Source organism: Aegilops tauschii, chromosome 1, assembly GCF_002575655.3.
Source record: "Aegilops tauschii subsp. strangulata cultivar AL8/78 chromosome 1, Aet v6.0, whole genome shotgun sequence".
NCBI lineage: Eukaryota > Viridiplantae > Streptophyta > Magnoliopsida > Poales > Poaceae > Aegilops > Aegilops tauschii.
In genome coordinates this window covers 479,727,126-479,746,077 of record NC_053035.3, presented here as the reverse complement: position 1 = coordinate 479,746,077, position 18,952 = coordinate 479,727,126, and the positions used below count along the sequence as shown (strand labels likewise).

Below are 18,952 nucleotides of genomic sequence, written 5' to 3'. Positions count from 1 at the left end.
GCGCCTTTCAGCTACTCCATTTTGCTGAGGCTCGCCCGGCATTGAATACTGGGCTACTATGCCAGTCTCCTGCAAGAACTTCGCAAAAGGTCCAGGGACTTGGCCATATGGAGTGTGTCGACCGTAGTACTCTCCCCCACGGTCGGACCTTACTATCTTTATTCTTTTATCGTGCTGATTTTCAACTTCAGCTTTGAATATTTTAAATTTATCCAACGCTTCCGATCTTTCTTTGATTGCATAAATGTAACCATAGCGAGAGTAATCATCTGTGAATGTTATGAACAAGTCATATCCATCCACACTTTTCACCGGAAATGGTCCACAAATATCAGTGTGAATGATTTCTAGTGTGCCTGTGCTATGGATTGCACCTTTTTTGATTTGTTTTACGTACTTTCCTTTAATGCAATCTATGCATTGTTCTAAGTCTGAAAATTCTAACGGAGGAAGAATTTCACTTTTGACTAATATTTCTATTCTCCCCTTCGAAATATGGCCCAAGCGACAGTGCCATAGTTTCGATGAGTCAAATGTTCTTTATCTTTTCTTTTGTACTTTATTCGACGCAGAAACATGTTCTTTCACATTGCAAACGGGATAGACTTTTTCACGAAGTGATAACAAATAAAGCTCATCATGTAGTAAAGCATCACCCACATAAGCATTATTTAACCAAATGGCACACTTGCCATGTCCAAAATAACACTCATAATTATCTTTGTCCAAGCAAGAAACACTTATTAAGTTTCTATTACATGATGGAACGAATAAAACATCTCTAAGTAGAAGATTGAATCCATCAGCTAACTCCAAGGAGATATCACCGACAGCTTCAACTTCTGCTTCAACTCCGTTCGCCACTTCAATGCGTCTTTCGCTTCTTAGCGTAGTCCGCGTCGAATGGAATCCCTGTAAAGAATTTGCAACATGAACAGTTGCTCCAGAGTCAATCCACCAAGTGGATTTTGAAAACTGTGAATACAGGGATTCATTTACAAATGAAACTATACTGTTACCTCTTTTTGCCATGATCGACTTTAGCCAAACGGGATAGTCTTTCTTGTAATGCCCGGTCTTCTTACAGTGGAGACAAGTGTCTTTGTCCACTGAGAAAGGCTGTTGCTGACGCTGATGCTGATAGGAAACTTTTCCTTGTGGCTTTGAAGGAGAACTTTTGTTGTTTAGATTATAATTCTTTCTTTTGTGACCATGCACATAGTTGAGTGTACCACCATGTGCGGCTTTTAGTCTCTCCTCTTCTTGAACACACATTGCTATTGTCTTTTCTACGTCCCATGTTCCAGGTGACATATTATAGTTCACTACAAAAGCTTCAAACTCCTGTGGCAATGAAGCCATGACAAGGTGGACCAGGAGCGCTGGTTTGATCTCCAGATCCGCATCCATTGGTTTGAGCTTTGCAGCCATATTGCTCATCCTGAGGATGTGCTCTCTTATGCCATGACTGCCACCTCTGTATTTTTCTGTCACCAGTTGCTCTAACACCTGGGTGGCATATATCTTTGAAGAGCCAGTGAACTGACTCTTTATCTTTGAGAGCAACTCCCCTGCGGAAGTGCACTCTGCAATGGAGCCCACAATGGCGCTCTCAATGGTGTTCTTTATAAAGGCCATGCATTTTTTATTTGCATTGACCCACTTTTGATTATCTATGAGGTAGGACTGCTCCAAAGGAGCATAGTCCCCTCTCTTTTTAGCCCATGCAGCATCATCGACAGTAGCCTCTCTTACTGGCTCTGTGGGTCTGACCGGTTGTGGTTTCTCCACAACCCAGTCAAGATCAGCACAAACAAACGCCAGTTCAACTTTCTTCCTCCACTCAGTGTGGTTGTCACCTCTGAGTGTTGGAACTTCTTTTAGGCAACTCATCAAATGAAAGCCTCCTGAAATTACAATTTAAATGACATCAATATAACAATCATATGTATTAATCTAACGTTGGTCAAATTAAACATATAACTGTCTATGCGATTAAATCTATATTACCGTTGGGCAAAAATTAGAAATAAATGCACCTTTAAATAAAACATGATCATGTTATTAACAACGTTGGTCATAAAAATAACATAATCATATTCACTTTTAATAATCACTTTAACATGCTCTTAAAAAACTTAATACTATGGAAACTTTTATTTTCTTTGTAAAAGAGCATTAATTATTTACGCAGCGGAAAATCATGAATAAAAATTCACGAACTTTTTACTCTTTACAGAAACTTTTTCTTTTACTAAAGAAAAATTCATGAACCTTGTACAAAATTCATGAACATTTCTTTTTCTGAAAATTTTCTTTTATCATTTTCAGAAACATTTTCTGTTTACTATTCTATTTTCTGAACAAATTTTCGTTGGATTATTTTGAACAGAAAAATTGTACTGTAATTTGCCCAAGAAATAGGACAAAAAATTAAAGCGAGGAAAAAAAACAGAAGCGCAGCGCCCGGCTGCGGCCTCGGTCCAGCCCAGTGCGCGGTTGCGGCCTCGGTCTGGCCCAGCGCAGAGCTGCGGCTGCGGCCTCCCTTTCTTTCGGCCCAGTGGCCCAGGGCGGGGCTAGGGTTTCGATCTAGACCGTCCAGTAAGATCCGACGGCCACGCGCGCAGATCGCTCGATCAAAACCGAGCAGCGCCCCCGACCGAAAACCCTAGCACCCCATTCTCTGTTCTCTCTTCGATCTCTCTCTCTCGCCGCTCTCTCTCTCGACGGCGGAAGCACGGGGTGCGCCCCGGCTGCCCGGTCCGGCCGCCGGCGGCGGCCGCGGAGGCCGCCGCGCCGCGCGCACCTGCTCTCCCTTCCCCTTTTCCCTTTCTTTTCTCCGGTCCGCAGCGCTGAGCCTCTGTCCCGCACGGGACTTCGCCGGCCGCGCGGAAAAAACCACGCCGGCCGCCGGCGACCGCGTCGGGCCACCGCGCCACGCGAGCCTCTCCTTTCCCTTCCCCCTTTCTGTTTCTTTCTTCTGGACTTGCTCCCGCGGCGTGAGCGCGGGGCTGTGCCCCGACCGCCCTGTCAGGCCGCCGGCGGCGGCGGCGGAAGCCAGCGCGCCGCGCGCTCGTCCTCTTCTTTCCATTTTTTTTTTGTTTCATTCCTCTCCAACCACCACCTCCCCAGAGAGAGAGAGAGAGAGAGAGGCAGCTGACGCCCAACGGCGACCTAGATGGATGGAGCGGTTGCGCCCCTGCCGACCCCTTCGCCGGTCGCGCGTTCCCATTGCGGTGAGCGCGCCGCCGTCGAATGGATCGGTGGTGGTGCTCTTTGCCCCTGTGGGGTGGTTCTTCTTCCCGAATCCTCGGCTTGCCGATGCGATTCGGGATCGAGAGGAACGGCGCGGCCTTACGGCGGCGCTCTTTTCTTCTTTGCCCTTCTAGGGTTCTTTGGGGAAGAGGGAGTTCTTTTTCTTTCTCTGTTTTATCTTTTACCGAAAATCATCTAGCCAAGATGGCCTGATACCATTGATAGACCCTCTGGATCACTAGGCTAGATTAGATCCGGTAAACAACCTACCTTGTGCAGCGGAGGATGAACTCGAGGAGGCCATTGTGGTGCTGGGGCGCACGGCGATGGTGGAGAGTGGGCAAGGTGGAGGTGACGGCGATGTGTAGGCAGTGGCGGCGGCGGAGCTTCCCGTCACTGTCAGCGCTAGACCTAGATCGGGTCGGGGTTTTCGGTGGGGAGACTGGCAACGCGGTGAACCTCGTACTGCGTGCCGCCGGCCCCCACCTCTTTATGTAGCGCTGCGTGACAGGGGCCCGTCAACCATATTGTGGTTGGGCGCCCCCGATCAGGGCGCGGATCAGGGGCCCGGTGGGCCGTTGGGCCCACACGGAAAGAGATCAACCTAACATAGTGCGGTATCAAAAACACTTTTATATTGTATTACGGGATGGAGGGAGTATTATTTAAAGGAGCAAGGATTCTGGGCCATATCCTCCTTTAAATTATTGGAGATCGGATAGAGACGCTCTTGGTCTTGAGCTTGAGTGGATAGGAACAAATGCAACGCAATGGAGTTGGTGAAAAGAATTTTACGAATGGTGCATCTCGCTAGTACTGTACACAGTGACTCGAGACAGGAGTGGCCGGGTGGGTACGTGGGGTAGATATCCCACACGGGTAAACGTGATGAAAACATGGCTATATTTGGGGTTGCTGTCTAGGGATGCCGATCGATCGCTGGCCAAATCGATAGGCTCGCACAGCACAGGATGTTGCTCGATCTACATGTGGATCGCTCGTTGGACTTGTGGCTCCGGCCCGGTCGACCACCGGCTACTCCAGACTCGATCTCACATGCCAATTTCTGCTAAAAAAAAAAGCTCACATGCCAATTGCCCAGGCGCACAGTACCAGCGCCCAGGCATCCTGCGCCGGGACCGCTGGCCGTCGCATCGGCATTGATCCGGCAGCAGCCGGCCGGACGGGGAACACACCACGAACGCGGGCGTAGTACGCACGCACGCCGATCAGGCGGTTTCCGTGCCGGATCGGCGATGGAACATCGACGATCGATCTGGATCTGCGCGTCGTACGTACTGTACGTGCGTATAGGAGGCGCGCGCGCTCAGGCAGTGCGATCGATCGATCGATCTCCCCCGCTAGCTGTCACGTGCCGATGATCGGACGGGAAGACGGCCCAACCATGATCGAGCAGGACAAGACGTCCGTTCGTGGCCCGCATGCACGGGCCTCTCCTCGACTCGCGACGGCCCATCTGCATCGACAGTTAGTTCGATCGATGAGCTGGTTATAAGTCGAGTGAGGTCGATCGACGGTGACGGGCACTCAGGCGTACGGACGGGCGACCGATTGCGCCTACGGTCGCCTGAGTTGGAATCCTACCGAACAGCTTTTTCCTCGAGCACGACGGCTAGCGCCGGATGGAGCGAGCTTTGCATTGCATTGCCCGACGCAAATCCGTGCGTCCCAGGTGGGCTTCTTTCCGCACCCGCTGCGAGTGTCTGCCCCGATCAACTTCCCCCGGCCGTTGCACCAGCGTGCAATGCATGGACGGACGCGTACGTACACTTGTGTAGCCTAGTGTGGAGACGTTTCTGGGTTAGCAGAAGCAGCGATTTCGCCTTCTTCAACCCTAGGTGTCGAGTAGGCAAACGAACCCTGTGGCCAACTTGCTCGTAAATCAGGCCGTTGGCACGTACGGGCAATGAGTCACACGCGGAATAAAACCCTTGTCCTTGCTCGATTATTGACAGGGCCGTCCGTCCGTCATTACTGACAGATGATGGAGCACCCACACCCACCTGGAGCCGGAGCCGGAGCCGGAGCAGGAAAGGGCAAAGAATCAGGGAGAGATCGAATGGGGTCACGCCGGCCAATCTAGCTAGCCTGCGTGTCGTACGTGTGATGCGACGGAAAGGAGCGAGCGGTGATCTTGCACCGCCGCTCCGATGGGCCGACCCATTAATAGAGCTGTTGCCTGTTGGGTTTAGTCGACATGCATGGATGCCATGCAGATGCAGGAGGATTCTGCCTTTGAAAAGTTGCCGCCATGTGGACGTACTCTACGTGCCCCCTTTCGATTTCGAGCAAGGGAAAAGAGGTGGAGCTCACGTCGTCGGTCGGCCTAATTGAACTCTTGGAATGGTATGGGCTCAGTGCACCACGCCCTGTCTTGTTTCCGGAAAAGATCAAATATCGAGGTCCCCGAAAGTATCCACGATACTACGAATTAAGTACTAGTCTATATCATCAAACTTGGCAAAAACAAAGATGGGCGTAAACGAGAGCGGATTTTTGGACCATCGGTTGATTACCACCGGAACTCAGTTCCAAAAACTTAGCAAAAAAGATATCCTTGTTGATAGGTTTTGAAAAATTACGAAGAAAACAGGTTAAAGGTAGTATTGGTTAGAACCTTACGCGTGAAAGTTTTTAATTGTAGTGCTTTCGTTCTCATTTTGACCAAATGATCATATTATTTTCCAAAAGAATATGCATGGGTTAGTTTCAGCTAAATTATATGTGCATGTTTTTTGAAAAAAAAAATGAAACGTGGATTTTTCTTTTACTCATGGGCAGCGCACACATTAAACACGTGCACAAACACAACACACACACACACACACACACACACACACACACACACACACACAAAATCACTCCAGAGAGGGGTTAAGTGCTATAATGACTAAAACAACACCAAATTATGGGTGAAATGGCAGTTGGGGTTGACTGACAATTCATGAATTAGGAGTTAAGAATCTCTTGACATTGTGTAGTTGTCGTTTTGTGTTTTTAAGTGCTACAAAATCATTATTATTTATTTTGTTTGTTACATGAAGTTTATGACCTAGTAAACTTCACATGAACATGGAGTTTCTGCTCTCGGGTGCACATGCACTTGGATGAACAGTAAAGTGTTAATAAAAATAAAAAATATCAAAAAATTATGTATCTGTTGTTATGATAAACATTGATGAATGTTTCAAATGCATGCAAATGTTCATGATGGAATGAAATTCGTCGAGGTCTGGGCAATAAAAGATCAATGTTCCTAACCGGCTATTTTTTAAAGCATTTTGAAGCACTCGTTATGTCTTCTTTGACAACACATCCATGAATTTATTTTAATCATGGAAATACTTTAGTCATGAACAAATGCCTGATCATTAAATGGTGGTGGAAGATCATGTCTACCCCGGATAAACCCCTTTGGTATAACATCCTCAAAGCCAAATACTTCTCTTCCTCCAGCCCTATGTTTGCCCCCACTGCAGGCGCTTCTCAGTTCAGGAAAGATCTTGTAAAGCTTAGGCCGGTGTTTCAAGGCCTAGTCAAGTTTGTGGTTCATAATAGTAGATCTACTAGGTTTTGGCTCGATTGGTGGTGCGGTACTACCACTCTTGATGTTTCTTTCCCAGTTCTTTTTTCTTACTGCCCTAATCCCATGATCTCGATCTCTAAGCTCTCTGACAACAACTGGGACCTTCAGCTGCGGCGTTCTTTGTCTCCTGAAGAGTTGGTCGATTGGCAGCGTCTTGTTGCCCACTTCCCTGTGTTCTCGGAGGAGGAGGACTCGGTGGCCTGGCCCCACTCTGCGTCTGGGTGGTTCTCTGTTAAGTCGTTGTATGGCAAGCTGATTTCTAGCTCGATCACTTCCAAATTTAAGTGGATCTGGAGGGCCCGCATCCCTCCGAAGGTTAAGGTCTTCTTATGGCAGGCCTCCCGTGGGTGTCTGCCGGCTGCTGACCAGGTTCGCAAGCGTAATGGTCCAGGATCTGATTGATGTGCTCTTTGTGGCCAGAGAGAGGACACCTCATATCTTCTTCAATTGTGTCTTGGCTAAACTCTTTTGATGTTGTATCAGATCGTTGCTTCATGTCTCTTGGAGACCGGCTTCCTTCTCAGATCTTCGTCTTCTGGCCCGTAACCTGGTTGGGGCCCAGAGAAGAATGTTCTGGGTGGGATATGCAGCGATGTGCTGGACCCTCTGGACGACTAGGAACAAGTTTACCATTGAACATGTTTTTCTTGCTAAACCTGTTGATTGCTTATTTAAAACTTGCATATTCCTGCAGCAGTGGAGATTATTGACTAAGGAGGAGGATCGGGATGCTTTTGATGATATGGCTACCAAGATTCGGGCTACTGCTACCTCCCTTCCTCGAGCTCAGGCCGGCAGTTAGGAGTTGTTGGCCCTGCTATCGTTGTTCTTGAGTCTCCGGCCTGCGTGCCGTGTACTGGCCTGCGTGCCGTGTACTGGCCTGGGAGCCGTGTACGTTAAACTTCAGTCTGATTGGTGTGGCACCGATACTTTGTGGTTGTTTTGGTGGTTCGTTTATGTGGCTTGTTGTTACTCTCCTCGTGGCTTTATTTATAAAGTCGAGCTCTGTCCTTTTCTCTGAAAAGATGTCCATGCCCCCGAACGCTGTGGCAGATCTATCACTGGGAGAAAACAACATGCAGCTGGTGCATGCATGCATGCGTCACGTCCCAAGGCGAATCGATCGAGGAGAGCACGGCAGAGTCCGGACGTTGTGTTTGCTTTGCTGGTTTCCGTTGTGCAAGGGGAAGGATCGACGCCGGCCGCCGGGGGCAAGGGGAAGGACGGCCCTTGGTGAATCGGCGGGGCAGGATCAGGATGGATGCACCGCCTCTGCTTGCTGCCTCCCGTCGGGGAGCTGACCGCTCGCCGAATGGGCAGCGCCTCTTCTCTGCCACCCGGGCCGGTCGGCTCGGATTACACCATGCATGCACCGGGCTGTGCTGTGCGTGCGCGCATCCAGGAGGGATTGCGGAGAATCTCCGTCTCCCGCGCGCGCGCGCCAGGTGTAGTTGGCACGGCCGCGATCGAGTGCCGGCCGGACTGGACAAGTCGAGCGGCAGCTTATCCATTCCACCAGCCTCGTGCATGTAGCGTGCGGTGCACATAAGATGGATCGAGCCAATGGATCGAGCTAGTTCACGCTCCTGGGCACGTGACTCACATGCAGTTGCGGACGCAAGAATTCGTTCACTGCACAAGCATTGGCGGTCAGATTTGGCTTGAATCTAGCCAGAGCCATTGGATGGAGCAAGATCGTGATCAACTCGGATAGCATGGAGGTTGTGGAAGCTTTGAGAGCAGGCAACTCCTCTTCGGTGGCAAGTGCAATTATTCATGATTGTTATTTCATGTCGTCAGATTTTAATCATGTAATTTATAATCATTGTAATAGAGAGAGTAATAAAGTAGCTCATGAACTCGCTAGGATAGTTAAGTTCTCATCCTTCTATCTGGGTGGATTCGGCACCGGATGTACTGCTTTCATTACTTGTAAACGATGCCACTATTTTGCTAAGTGAATAAAGGAGGACAAGTTCTGTAAAAAAAAGGGAGGTGTGCACATTTAAGAAAAAACTAGCAAAATTGCCCGTGCGTTGCAAAGGGGAGAGAAAGTTATCCATGCGTTCTTCTAAAAAAACACAACAAACAAAGCGCAAGAATCCAGATGTGGTGGAGTCAAATCTTAAGATGTTGTGACTCACTATCTCAGAGGAACGCATAGAAGTAGGGTGTGCGTCCGTGCATGTGAGCATCTTGCATTGTATCATGGTCGAATTCTTTCTGAGATGATGAGGAACGGTAATTGATAAATAGCACATTAGTGTATTACTCTGTCAATGCGGTTTATTTGTGTAATGCAATGTGGTTTATCCATATATTTTTTATTGAATTTACCAGAAAAAAGGATTTGCATAGCTCACTATTAAAGTTAGAATAATTTTCAAACTTCATAACTGAAATAATCAACTAAAGTGCATTTATTTTTGTATCGAGCAAGCGATGCGCGTGCTCTTCAGATGGCCCCTTATTGGCTGAGTCCCTCCTTTTAGTTAAGTGTGCTATTTAGATTCCCCCTTATTGGCATGAGAAAACACAATCACTCATGGGTTTTCTCATGCTAGTGTCCCTCCTCCCTCCTTTCAGCATCCGTTTTGCATGATCCTCCTTGATTGGAGCGTGCAACCATGCCTTTAATTTCTTGATTTTCAAAATTTGTTCACAAATTTAAAAAATATTTGCGCTTCAAAAATGTTCAGGAATTTCAAAAATGTTTACGATTTCAAAATTCTATTCATAATATCAAAAATATTATAGTCTTCACAATTGTTTTTCACAAACTCAAAAAGTTCCCTTGTCCAAAAGAATTATAAATTCAAAAAGCGGCAATTTCAAATCATGTTCACTATTTCAAATAATTATAGGAATTTTCAGAAAATTGCATGTATTAAAAAATCACAAATAAAAAATGTTCAGGGAAATTCAACAACTTTTCTGGTTTCAAATTATTTTCACCTTTTTGAAAAATGTTTGAAATTCCAATTTTGGTCTTCTAAACAATGTTCAAAAAATTAGTTTTCAAAATGTTATTCATGATTTTAAAAAATAATTGAGTTTTGACATTCTGAACAATTTTGCAAAGAGATGAACTTTTTTTAGAAATTCTCATACCATTTTTGGAATGCGAATATTTTGAAAATTTATGAAGGAATTCTGAAAAATAGAACTTTTCTGAAGTTTTGAACAAAATTTTAAAAGCGTGAGCATTTTTTTTAAAATAAAAAAAACTTAAAAAGGCAAAAAAATAAAGAGTGTAAATGAATAAATTGAAAAGAAAAATAAAGGAAGGAAAATAAAAAAGGAAAAAAACAGGGCGACGAATATAGATAGTTTTAAACTGTAGCGCTGCTTAACAAACAAGAACACTTACCGGCTTTAGTGGTTGTTGCGCGCCTATTCTAGGGGAGCCACTAGTTAACGAGCGCTCCTTCGGGAGCCTCGCAACGACCAGCGTCACTTGGCGCGCTCTCAGTCATTCGCCACGTGTCGCGCTCTGGGCGCTCCCTCCGGATTTTTTTTTCGCACGCGTTTTCGGCTATTTAAACGGGTTTTTTCGACGTTTTGGTTTTCCACCGGTCATCCTTAGCTTTTCGACCCAAAAAAAATGTTTGCGCGAAAAACCGCATTTTCTTTTTTTCTCTTTCGCGAGAGTCACGGCCGTGCCTCTCGGAAACGGGAAAAAACGCTTTTTTTGTTTTTTTTTCTTTCACGAGAGTCACGGTTTTGCTTCCGCGAGAGGCATGTTTGTGCTTTCGCGAGAGTCATGGCCGTGCCTCTCAGAAACCGAAACACATTTTTTTCCTTTCGCGAGAGTCACGGTTTTGCTTGTGCGAGAGGCACGGCCGTGCCTCTCGGAAACGAAAAAAAACACGTTTTCTGTTTTATTTTACTTTCGCGAGAGTCACGGTTTTGCTTCCGCGAGAGGCACGAGTGTGCTTTCGCGAGAGTCACGGCCGTGCCTCCTCGAAAACGGAAAAAAACGCGTTTTTTCTTCTTCTTTTTTCCTTCTGCGAGAGTCACGGTTTTGCTTCCGCGAGAGGCACGGTTGTGATTTTGTGAGAGGCACGGGCGTGCCTCTTTCGGAAGGGAAAAAACTCGTGCTCCCGATCCGGGTTTTTTCGTGGAAAAAAGTTCGTCAAAACCTATCAACATGGGTTCTAGTTTTGAAGATCTCGACGCGAGGAAACCAACGGTGAAAGCTGTTTGAGATTTGGACGCACGGTTTGAGAGATAAAACGTTTTGAATAAACGGATCTATGAAAAAAAGGAAACTTCCAGGTTGCAACAAGTGGCGCGCTGCATGTGCGCCACTTGTCGCAACATGTGGAGTTGGAGTGATCTTTGCAATGAGTATTCCTCAACTAGTGATTTCGCTATTACAGAGGAAGAACCCGAGTTCGGGTTGACTGGTCTCTCGTGGGCCAGGATGGACGTACGTAGGAAATCGAGGCCCATCAAATTAATTTGGGATTGTTTTCTCTTCTGCCTGCTCCCTCATGGGCTGGGACGTACGTACGTATGAAATAACCGTGCATGCAAGGCCCATCTAATTAATTTGAAGGAGTGCGCATAGTACCACCTCAGATAGTAAAAAATAATAATATGGGTCATAGTCTTTCTTGTGTAAAGAGTATCTAAAGCTAGTGGCAGAGTTAGTTATAAATGGCGGGGTTATAAAGTCTTAAATCATACATGTGCATGTAATGGGAAGATGTAATGACTCAAGACTTTATAACTAACTCTGCCACTAGGTTTAGATACTCTACTCCGTGGTAATCGATTGAGTTTCTCAAATAACATGTTAGATACTGAATTAACAAACGACTATCATGTATTTGCATTATTTTATTTTATTTTATTTACTTTTTATGACCCAATCACTCAACATGCGCTTTAAACTATTAGAAGTTCTTGTTAGACTAAAAGGTTAGAATATAATAAATGCAGGAAAATATGAAAAAAAAAAGTAACATACTAAAAATAAATGCTAAACAGAAAAATATTATTGCAAACCAAAAACATGTTAGTTGTTTTTTAGATATTGCCTCTTTGCATTGGTGGGGGTGGGAGAGGTATATTCAGTGTCTCTAGAGAATAAAATAATAATAAATAGAATAACATTTCTTTGCATATAACTTAGTGCTAGTTAGGTTTGTTATATATATATATATATATATATATATATATATATATATATATATATATATATATATATATATATATATATATATATAAGTGTTTGTATCTGTTTTCGTATCTTTAAACATCACCAAAGTTGAGATGCAAAACAGATAGAGGTTTCTAGCGTGCATTTCAACTCTTCTTTGATGCTCGGGCATCACCCTTCCTATCTCTTTTTTCATTTGTGATTTTCTTTTCAGAACACATTTAAAAAATAGACACAGAAAACTAACTAGAACTGGCTAAAAACCTAAAACCGAAGAGAAAATCGTGAAAAGACCCTAGGTTTCGTTGGGTAAGGCGAACCGTGCGACACACTCAATGGGGTCGACCCATATGGAGCGCCCTTATATGTGCGGCCACCATTTAGTCAAACCCCGGCGGTCTCCATTTGAAGATGCATTTGTTTTTCCTTGAGACTTGCATCCTTGTTTGCCGAACGTTCACTAGCAATGACTACATATTCAATAATATTAAACCCAATCTATACATATGCCAATCAAACAGGGTGCGTCCGACTGGGCTGGCCCTTATAATGAACATACAATAGCAAGTTTTTTTTTCCTTTTTTTCTCTGTATTATTTTCTTTCAAAAAAGTTTTTTCAAAAATTGAGAACTATTTGTGAAATATTTTTAAAAAGAACATTTTCTAAAACTGTGAACGCTATTTAAACCTATTATGATTATTTAAAATAATCTGAACATTTTGGTATGAAGTCCAAATAGTTTTTTCAGAAATCAATTTTTCTAAGAAAACCGGACTTGTTTTAAATTTATGAATATTTATTGATAAAATCCAAGCATTTTCGTTAACTGGCGCATGTGGCGTCCGTAAATGGGCCGGCCCATCTAGGCGCGGGTTGACATTTTCTTTTTTGAAAATTCTATGAACTTCTTAAAAATTTCAACAGGTTTCTTTCAGATTGATGAACTTTTTCGAATATCGATGAACTTTTTTGAAATTTGATGAACATCTTTTTGAAAATGCATGAACTTTTTTTTATTTATGAACTTTTTTTCAGTTCAATGACCTTTTTCTAAAAATACATGAACTTTTTTTGAATTTCTATGAACATTTTTCAAATCTAATGAACTTTTGCTAAATTGGATGAACTTTTTTTTCAATTTGAATGATCTTTTTTCCAAATTGACAAACTTGTTTCAAAATTGATGAACCTTTTTTAAAGATATGAACTTTTTTTCAAATGGAGAACCTTTTTTCTTTAAATCTGTAAACCTTTTTTGATTTCATATTTTTATTTTCGTAACAAAAAAATCAAATAAAACTGGGGCAGCACGCTAGTGGATCGGCCCATGGTAGCAGCGCTGCATAGGAGCTCCCCCACTCCCCACCTTACCTCACTCAGAACCAATCTTACTCATCAAGATTCATACATTAACCATTTGATTTGGAAAATCATAAGTATGTGCAGTTCAACTTACCAAAAAGGGGAAAAAAAGTAACCAAAGCAGCTGGAGATTGAAAAAAAAATTGAACATTACTAAAAAAATCCAAAAGAAAACCAAATCATCAGAGGTGTTTGGGGGAGAAATACAGAGAGCCACTATTTCATTTGGAGAGCTTACATACCGGATCACAACAGATATTTTTAATTGGAGAAACAATTGAGGATGAACGAGAAACAGAGCGTGTTCTATAAGCAGCAAGTTATGAAGCGTGCCAGAACACGCACCACAAATACAACCACCAACAAGAAATGATGCCGCTCTGGATACATTCGTCCATCGCAAATCATTTCAAGTGTGTTTTTATCAAGCAAATGGTTTTCGATTAGGCCCAACTATGACACAGTGTTATTACATCCATAACAGCGTTAGCTTGTCATGCGCCACTGGCATACATACGAGTCCATTCCTTCGCTGCAAAGTGCAGAAATGATATGGTAAGATATCACGAAAATCAGAAATGGAGGAAAACGGCATGTCAGGTGGGTATCCAGAAAATGGATAGTGGAGCATAAAACACAGTTTCAGCGTGTAACTTTGTTGACAGCGTCTCCACGTACCTGTCTCAACAGCTTCAGCTTCATTGGATTTCCAGTGTTTTGCGACGTTTTCTGAGAGAGGATCATCTGGGTTTGGGGCGCTCAGCAGTGCCTGAATGCTGCAGACGAAATATTGTCAAGTGGCAGTGAAGTAGTACACTAACATCGTCGACAATAGAAATACCAGAAACATCCCTCTGGAAATACGATAGTATGATATTTACCATGAAGGCATGATATGTCAACTACCACAAAACTACTCCCTCCGTCCCATAATGTCAAAAAACGTCATACATTATGGGACGGATGGAGTACTTGGCAAAGGTGCAATGGAAGTCAGCAGTGGTTACCTCAGAAGAACAGTGCGTATCTGAAGAGCTGGACTCCACTTGTCCTTTAGGATGTCGAGGCATATTCTACCAAGCTGCAGTTTACATCCATCAGAAATGAGACGCTCTTTTTCAAAATGATGTTCCGCTAATAATATCAGTTGCATACCTTGTCAATGTTGGGATGGTATATTTTTGTGAGAAACCTAACCTGCATCAGGAACAACCAAAGAACGATGTCCATCAGAAAGCCTCACACAACAGTGACAACAAATAGAAAAGTATTGCAGAAAAGAGACATACTTCGCAAACCACAACTAGATTCTCAGCTACACGGGTACCTCTTATTTAACATGATAGCAACTGGCATTCTGGGATGTTACTCGTTATATTATGATTCACATGTACAGAGAGTTCCATATAACACTGCCAAATAAGTAAAGTGTTGAACACTGTACAGAGGATGAACGAAGTGAACAGAAAGACAAATTTACTGGTATTGATATTACAAGAATTAGCAGGATGCTACTACTGACTATCGCCGTATTCCTGGTCACCATGATGGTGTGCAAGTCAAAGAATAGAACATCTCAAGAACAAACAATGGCACCACGCAACAGATGTAAATAACATACATGAATGAAACAAGGTAGAAACATAGCAGGAAGATTCGCATAGTGATGTTACATTCCAACTTCATTGTGTATTATGGTTGTTGGAATAACTATGCAGCATAGTTCTTTACTACAACAGAAATAATGTGCTCAGAGTTCTTTACTACGACAGAAACAATGTGCTCAGTTCAATTAGCCACAGGCATAAATAAGAAGGAGACCAGGGAAAGGACAACGAGATGGCAGCCCATTCCTATTATCAAATTTTAGTGCCATACAAACTTTGCCAAGATCACCGTGATAGATTTTGAAAATAGTGATTCGCAATGACGACTATGGAACAACCGAAATTTACATCAAGGACTTCACCAAGACAAGCACATCCATGATCCATCACAGTACTATAAGTTTCAACTAATAGCTCTTTAAACCAAAACTAACTTATTCTCGATAAATAAAAGTTTACTTTAGGAGCAGCCATCGGATATTCCTCGGGTAAGAAAAGTTCAAGCTTGAAGACTCCACCTGTCCAAGACATGGCAGAAGAAACAAAATCAGGACACCAGATATAGACAAATAAGGAAAAGAATGTTTGCCCCAATAAAAATGCCTAACATAATCAGATATAACGTACCAAGTGGCAAGACAAGTGAACTAAGGACATGTTTTCAAGGCTAGTTTTGCCACAGCTAAGCTTAGACAATTTGTGGCTTGCCATAAGAGTGTCACCATTAAAATTAGAGCGCGCCATAAGCTTAAGCAGTTAAGTGACAAATGGTACTCTCCATCCAACAATAGAAAGCAAGATGTTATTTCTGCCATTCATTAATTACACATGTAACATTCATAATACCGATATGGTCAATTTCCACGGGCTAATTGATTAATATAACATTGTCATAGATCTAGCATGAAAGAGTCAAAACTTGTCTCACATATCACAACTACACTTATAGCAAGCGTAAATGCAAAAGGCAATCTTCCGATGTGGCATGACTTGTACAAGTAGAAAGCAGGTTCAATAGAGCTCATGCAGTCCTATGTGACAACCGTCCAGACTGGATATGTAAATCTATTTTGGTGCATAAAAAACAAAGCGCAATATGTATACGTCATCTTCTTACAATGGATATGTAAACTTTTCTTATAAGCACACTACGAGCACAACAACCACCAGGATGAACCAAAGAAAAATGGAGTTAACCCAGGCACATGATGGTGACCCTGCTGCTCCATCCACTACTCAGACAAGATAAGTTTACAGGTGTACAGCTGCGGCATCACTAGAGCAACGCCTCTAGGTGATCATACTGCTAGTATTACCATCTATGCTGGTTTACAACACATCTGCAGAAAATTTTACAAGCAGAATATAGCACATAGAAAGGCCACAAACAGATACTAGATAATACAGGTAATCAGAATACAGCAACGAAAATTGCGGTCAAGGAAGGAACACCAACACTATTACATCCGTGTACCCCCATAGCATTACAAGTTATGCCACAGCTAAGCTTTAGACAACTTGTGGCTTGCCATAAAAGTGAGGCCATTAAAATTAGAGCACATCATAAGCTTAAGCAGTAAAGTGACAAATGGTACTCTCCAACCATCCGACAATAGAAAACAAGGTGTTATTTCTGCCATTTATTAGTTACACGCAACATTTAGTATCTAAGATTAATATGTCAATGTCATAGATCTAGCATGAAGGAGTCAAAACTTGTCACACATATCATGAGTACACATATAGCAGGCGTAAATGCAAAGGGTGGTCTTCCTATGTGGCATAACTTGTAGTGCAGATAGAAAGCAGGTTCATGCAGTCCTATGTGCCAACCATCTACAACCCCAATGGTTATGTAAAGCTACTTTGGCGTATAACCAATAAAGTGCAAGCTCAACATGGATGTGTAACCTTTCTTACAACGGATATGTAAGCTTTTCTTACAAGGACACTGGAAGAATGGAAAGCACCAGGATGAATCAAAACAAAATGGAATTGAACCAGCACATGATGGCGACACTAGTGCTATAAGCTATTCGGTACTCAGACAAGATAAGTTTACAGGCGTACAGCAGCCGTGGCACTAGAGCAACGCCCCTAGGTGATCATACTGGTAGCATTACCATCCATGCTGTTTTACAACACATCTGCAGAAATTTTTACAAGCGGAAGATAGCACATATAAAGGCCACAAACAGATGCATAATAATACAAGTAATCAGAGTACAGCAACAACAATTGCAGTCCAGGAAGACCAGACACTATACATCCGTAGCCCCATAGCATTGCAGGATGGAGAGCACATAGATACTGGTAGACACGCTATTTCAGCAGGGGAAACAAACGATATATTATATGGAAGAAAAAAAGGCATATGTATCATGCCTTCGTAGGGAGACTGCGCGGGGCCAAGGACCATGACATTGAAGTAGCGCATGTTCTCCTCCGACGGCGAGGCGCTGATCCCCGGCGCTGCACGGATCGACACACACACACACGAATCAGAACAACAGACACCGGGGGGGGGGGGGGGGGGGGGGGGGGGGGGCGCCGAAATCGACCGGAATTCTCTCTGTGCGAGAAGAAGAACAAACCTGGCTCGCTGAGCAGCCGCTGCGTCTCCTGCAGGGGCAGATCCAAATTCGGAAAGGGTTAGGCGCGCGGCGCGGACGGATTACAAGCGAAACGGAGGACAGATCTGGCGGGCGGGAGGGGGCGATCGGAATCGCACGCACCTTGATGATCCGGCGGGGGAGGTTGCTGTTGGCCATGGAATCCGACCGGGGGGCGCCTGGAGCTTGGTGCGGCGACGCAGGCGGGGCGGGGCGGGGAGGGACAGCGCGAGAGGTCAAAGGAGTCGTCAAATTCGGTCCGGGGGGAGGGAGGATGAGAGGGTGGGGTGGGCGACGAGCGAGCCGGAGATGGTCGATGGTTGTACTGTTCCCCTCCGCTTATATATAACGCAACCCGTTCGTGGCAGCGGCCCCACGCTGCGGCCCACCAGCTGACGCTCGCTCGCTCCTGATATTTTCTCCGTGCATGGAAATGAAAAAATCTGAAGAAGAAAAAAAACAGTACTAGTACTGCTAGGGAACGCAGGGCGGACTGTGCGTGCGGAAGAGCAACTGCAAAGCGCCGACCCATTTTGTCCGCCTGCGCCCGTTTGGGTCGGTGCATTTGCGGTTCAAATTTACGCCTCAATGCTGCTGAGGAACGCAGGGAACGCAGGGAGGACTGTGCGTGCGGAACAGAATTGGGTTTGTCTGCCCAACTCGGGCAACCAACCTGGGGGCAAAAGCGGGCGACGCGCCGGGATTCCTCGCAGCTTCACTCCTACGCTAGCTGACGAACTTTGACGGAAAGGAGAAGGTTTACATTCTTCTTCCTTGCCTGCCTGCCTGCCTTTGCTGCGTCGACATGGGCCGATGGGAACCACGGGTTCAGAGACATGTTGTAGAGCCTTGCAAAAATGGAAACGAATGTGCAAACTGTTTTTTTATAATTATAAACCGTCCTGTACCTGCGACCATGATCCTTCCAAGTTTTTACTAGGTACCCTCGCAAACCATGTAAAGCATTGCTTAATGATAAGGTTATTAATAAAGCTAGCCATAATGGTCTTCCCTAAAAAACCGACTTTGTTAGAGCAACTCTAGCAGACCCCGCAAAACCATGGCCCGCATAAGTGTTTTACGGGCTGAGGAAAACGGATTATAAGGGTTGATTTTAACTGCGGCCGAACAGAACCCGTATAATCAACCCGTAAAAGAGAATATTCTCTAAATATACCATCTTCTTCCTCACGCCCTTCCCACCTCGACCTTCGTCCTCTCGCCGTGTGCGCCTCCTGCCTCCGCGACCGTCTCCTCGTGCTCGCCAGCGAGCGCGACCGGGCCGGGGCCAGCAGCAATGCCGACTGCAGCAGCAGACGGCCGCAGCGCGCGGGCGGAGG

The 18,952-nt window shown here is 44.6% G+C and overlaps 1 protein-coding gene and 1 long non-coding RNA gene across 2 annotated transcripts; both read right to left on the bottom strand.

Moving 5' to 3' along the window:
* Positions 1 to 642: 642 nt before the first annotated feature.
* On the bottom strand, positions 643 to 1,973 carry LOC120968973 (uncharacterized). The gene is made up of 2 exons (XR_012182557.1): positions 1,020 to 1,973; positions 643 to 912 (listed from the first exon to the last, which is right to left on the bottom strand). It is a non-coding gene; the product is annotated as an uncharacterized lncRNA (long non-coding RNA).
* Positions 1,974 to 13,584: 11,611 nt separating this feature from the next.
* Positions 13,585 to 17,990, bottom strand: LOC109782572 (ubiquitin-conjugating enzyme E2 36). Its single transcript, XM_020341196.4, has 8 exons — positions 17,736 to 17,990; positions 17,595 to 17,622; positions 17,386 to 17,472; positions 15,460 to 15,518; positions 14,549 to 14,590; positions 14,401 to 14,474; positions 14,072 to 14,169; positions 13,585 to 13,925 (listed from the first exon to the last, which is right to left on the bottom strand). Exons 1-8 carry the CDS (start codon positions 17,769 to 17,771, stop codon positions 13,888 to 13,890), a joined length of 462 nt encoding a protein of 153 aa, XP_020196785.1. The 5' UTR covers positions 17,772 to 17,990; the 3' UTR covers positions 13,585 to 13,887.
* Between the last annotated feature and the right edge of the window lie 962 nt (positions 17,991 to 18,952).

Bases quoted from the DNA above. Each gene is read 5' to 3' on its own strand.
- LOC109782572 (XM_020341196.4), bottom strand. From the start codon at position 17,771: ATGGCCAACAGCAACCTCCCCCGCCGGATCATCAAG. The intron at 17,473-17,594 runs GTTTGTTCTTCT...CGATCCGTGCAG, and splicing joins GCGGCTGCTCAGCGAGCCAG to CGCCGGGGATCAGCGCCTCG. The intron at 14,591-15,459 runs GTAAACTTTTAT...TTCCTGATGCAG, and splicing joins ATCCGATGGCTGCTCCTAAA to GTTAGGTTTCTCACAAAAAT.